We start from the raw sequence: 3,905 nt of genomic DNA, 5'->3' as shown, positions 1-3,905 counted from the left end.
CCATGGTTCATAGGCAATAGGGGAAAGGGATAAAACATTACATACCTAAGAAAAGAAAAGACTGTATTAGGCCTAAATAACTCCTCAGAACGGGAATGGAAAGGCACAGCAAAATTCAGTCTCCCCCGATTAAATGCTGATAAATCCCCCACTTGGTTGCTTGCACCTGAGGCCCATGATGTAACACTAGTCACAGGTGTGACACCAAGGTGGTAACGTGAACTTTAGAATTCATAATCAAGAAGACTCAACCAAAATCGAAATTATTAATGATAATGTGACTGTAATAAACTGGGATTAAATTAAAGTGAAGAAGCAGTTTTAATAAACTGCTGCTAAACGAGAAATAATAGTTCGGTAGAGGCGTATAGAGGGAGTAACATGAGTATGTCATGCTCCTATTGGTGGAGAAGTGATGCATGATGATTTACATGAGAGGCATGTTGGAATCATTTGATTCCAATAAAGGGGAGCAAAAGACTTGTGGCATGCGTAAAGAAAAAAGTTCGCATATAGAGGGCAGCACTGGACGAGAATAGCTAATCTTGTGAGAAAAGGGAAGTACCATATCAGAATAATGTTTTCAAAAGAAAATGGAATATGCTTTTGAATAAAGTGTAACATGCTTAAGAAAAAATTGTTTAGCATGATTTTGAATGAAAGTGGGGCATATGTTTGATGAGAAAGTGCCAAAAGTGTTTAAAAAAGTCACATCAAACTTTATCAAAAATGCTTTGGATTAAAAATTTCCAAGTTTTGAAGACTGAACCTTGAATTTGAAAGAAAGTGTATCATGCTTTTTTTAAAGAAAAATACTTTTGTATGGGGAAAACAAACTATGCTATGCTACTAAATGTAGTTAATGTTTCAAAAGAAAATATGCCATATTTTATAAGAAAGTGTACCAACTCTTATAGGAAGTTGGATACTATGTTTTGAAAATACTCGACACTGTGGAAAGCAAAGATGGGTCAAGTTTATCAAGAACATGTATCATGGTTTTGGAGAAAAAAAACATTAATTGCACCATGTTTGTACATTAAATAATTCAAACCAAATTTTAATCTATAACTGATAAAAAAACAAGATATAATGATGGAAATTTTTCAAATAAGATTTGAATAATTATAAGTCTATGATTAAAATATGTTTACCATCAAACTCTAAAATTTATTTAAGTTTGACTATATGCAATTTAGAAACGCAATAACAACAATTACATTATCACATTGATATATTTATTTTAATAAAATCATTAATGATGAAATTCATATTTACTGTTGCCTAAATAGAAAGAACAGATATAGTTACCTCTCGCTCTTTCTCCTTTTTAAGTAAAAATATTGACTCTATACATTCTCGTCTGTCCATAAAGGCTCGACGACACATTAGTTCGAGAAGAAGCCTCAAAGATACACCAACAACACAAATTACCACATAAAACACCACATCTGCTGCAAGCTGAAGAAGATAAAAAACAAATATTAGTCATAAAATTATACTGAATCACGAAATGCTCGTCATTACACTTCAAGGTTAAAATTCATTTCTATAGAAATACATAATAAATGTAAATGAACTACAGGAATTTACATTTGTTTAATGTTTCAATTTATAAATGAGTATCTATACTAAATGCATTAACCACTGTATGATATTTCACTTCATAAACTTGTGTAGTGAATGTAATTATTATAGATTTATGTGGCAGTTTATATTGTTCGGTGGATTGTTTCTGGATTCTTCAGTAAAAATAAGAATGCAAAATCAAATCCCCTATGCTTAATACTAAAGAACACATTTGATCCCTTTGACTACAATTTTATCCTTATGCTGTTTCATGAACTAATGATGAGCCTATAACTTCACAAATAATGATAAGCAGTCACTTTCTTGCTAATTTTCTTGTTTCTGCAGCACTTCTCAAATCTGTATTTCTTCATCTAAACACAACACAATATTCAAGAAACTAAAAAAAACAAACCATCTAACTCGATCATCAATCCACCACTGAAAGAAACTCACTTATCAATCAATGATGGCCCCTTTTCTCACCTTATTTGCATTTGATATTGTTTAAATTATTTCCTACACTTCCAAGAAAGTTCTAGTCATTACACTTATCCTCATCATATGATGTTAAAATTTTCCTCTAAACAAAAACAATATATACATATAAATGAAGAAAAACATAACCTACAATATGATGTTCAACTTCATTATGTCCATTTCTATTGAAAACAAATCTTTCTGTGTGATATTTTGCTTCATAAGCCGGTGTTTACTAAAAGAAATGATTACTGTCTTATGTTTCATTTTCTAAATCAGTGTTTCATAAGCTTAATTATTACTACCTAAGCCGGTCTTATATATACAAAATAGAGGGCATATCTAGCAAACGCTAGGACGTTCAACAGATTCCTCGATCTTTCTAGATACTCATTACGTGTTACCAGATCACGTCACTTCCGCAGTCTTAACACTGCCTCATCCTTAGTATTGTTCGTCCCAAACAATAGCCACTTAAATCAAACCAATAGATAATTAACAATAACTTAATTACATGTACAGAATTTATAAACAAAAAATTTAAATTCAACAAAGTCTCTTAATTTTACGGGACGTATCTTCTTCCATACTGGTCTCTGTCTCATTAGCTTCTGCTTCATGTGAGGTTCATCTGCTCCATCAGGAATTGTCCTATTATCGGTAATAGTCACATCAGTGGTAGTAACTTCATCAAGGGCTTCATTGTTTCCCTTCTCAAAACCGAATAGAGTTTCTTCTTCGACAGTGGCTTTTTCAGGTGACACATCTTCAGCAGAATCATTTATTTCATTGTTCACTTGGTTCCAACTGAAATGTCCTGGACCGTGATAATTCTAAAGTCTGTTGGCATGCACCACCTTTGGCTTACCTCGCCAACCACATTTTTTCCGGAAAGTCACGTCTGAGAGACGATCCACTATATCATCTGGACCTTCCCATGGAGAAGAAAACTTAGGAGACTTCCCTTTGGTCTTCCTGGGATTATACAACCACACCTTGTCTTCTTGTTCAAAGCTTATTTCAGTAGATCTCTTATCATAACATAGCTTCATGGAATCAGCAGACGTTTTCAAGTTTGAACGCACTTGATGGTGAATATCACCCATCCTTTCAGATAACATTTTCACGAACTCTGTCACATTTTCAGGCAACTCTTCGTAAGGTGAGCGTCCTGTTATCAGGTCCACTGGCAACCGAAGTTCCCGACCAAACATCAGCTTTGCTGGAATGTATCCAGTGGCTTCATGCTCAGCTGTCCTATAGGCCATCAATAGTGGAGGGAGTAAGACATCCCAGTCATCTTGGCGGCTATTACAAAACTTTGCCAATTCCTGTCCCAGTGTCCAGTTGTACTTTTCTACCATCCCATCAGACTGTGGGTGCAGTGGCGTTGTCCTGGTCTTTCGGATGCCAAACAACTTGCAGCATTCTTGGAACACAGTTGATTCAAAATTACGGCCTTGATCTGAATGCAGTTCATATGGCATACCAAATCTGAAGAAGAAGTCACTAATAGCCGAAGCTACAGTTGTAGCTTCCTGATTTGGTATTGCATATGCCTCAGGCCACTTGGTGAAATAATCCATTACCACACAAATGTACTTGTTTCCAGCACGAGTTTGGGGCAGAGGACCAGCAATGTCGACGGCTACTCTTGCCATTGGTGCACCAACTTGATATAACTTCATTGGAGCACGTCCCTTATGCTTGGGTCCCCTTTTAGCACAACATGTACTGCATGTTCTACACCATTCTTCCGCATCTTGTCTCATACCTATCCAGTAAAATCTGTGTCGTATGTGACTCAATGACTTCTTAACTCCGAGATGTCCTCCTGTTACAGTAGCATGGGATTG

The 3,905-nt window shown here is 35.4% G+C and overlaps 1 protein-coding gene across 1 annotated transcript in view; it reads right to left on the bottom strand.

The window, feature by feature from the left end:
• Window positions 1-1,284: 1,284 nt before the first annotated feature.
• The window catches only part of LOC111088710, a 54,818-nt gene continuing 52,197 nt past the window's right edge, over window positions 1,285-3,905 (bottom strand). Inside the window, exon 5 of the mRNA XM_022399530.1 lies at window positions 1,285-1,461. Coding sequence (XP_022255238.1) covers window positions 1,285-1,461 — 177 coding nt within the window. The remainder of the gene's footprint in view (window positions 1,462-3,905) is intronic.

The sequence above is a fragment of the Limulus polyphemus genome, unplaced genomic scaffold (assembly GCF_000517525.1).
Source record: "Limulus polyphemus unplaced genomic scaffold, Limulus_polyphemus-2.1.2 Scaffold4271, whole genome shotgun sequence".
NCBI lineage: Eukaryota > Metazoa > Arthropoda > Merostomata > Xiphosura > Limulidae > Limulus > Limulus polyphemus.
Note: the sequence above shows the minus strand (reverse complement) of the source record. Positions and strands in the feature narration are given on the sequence as shown.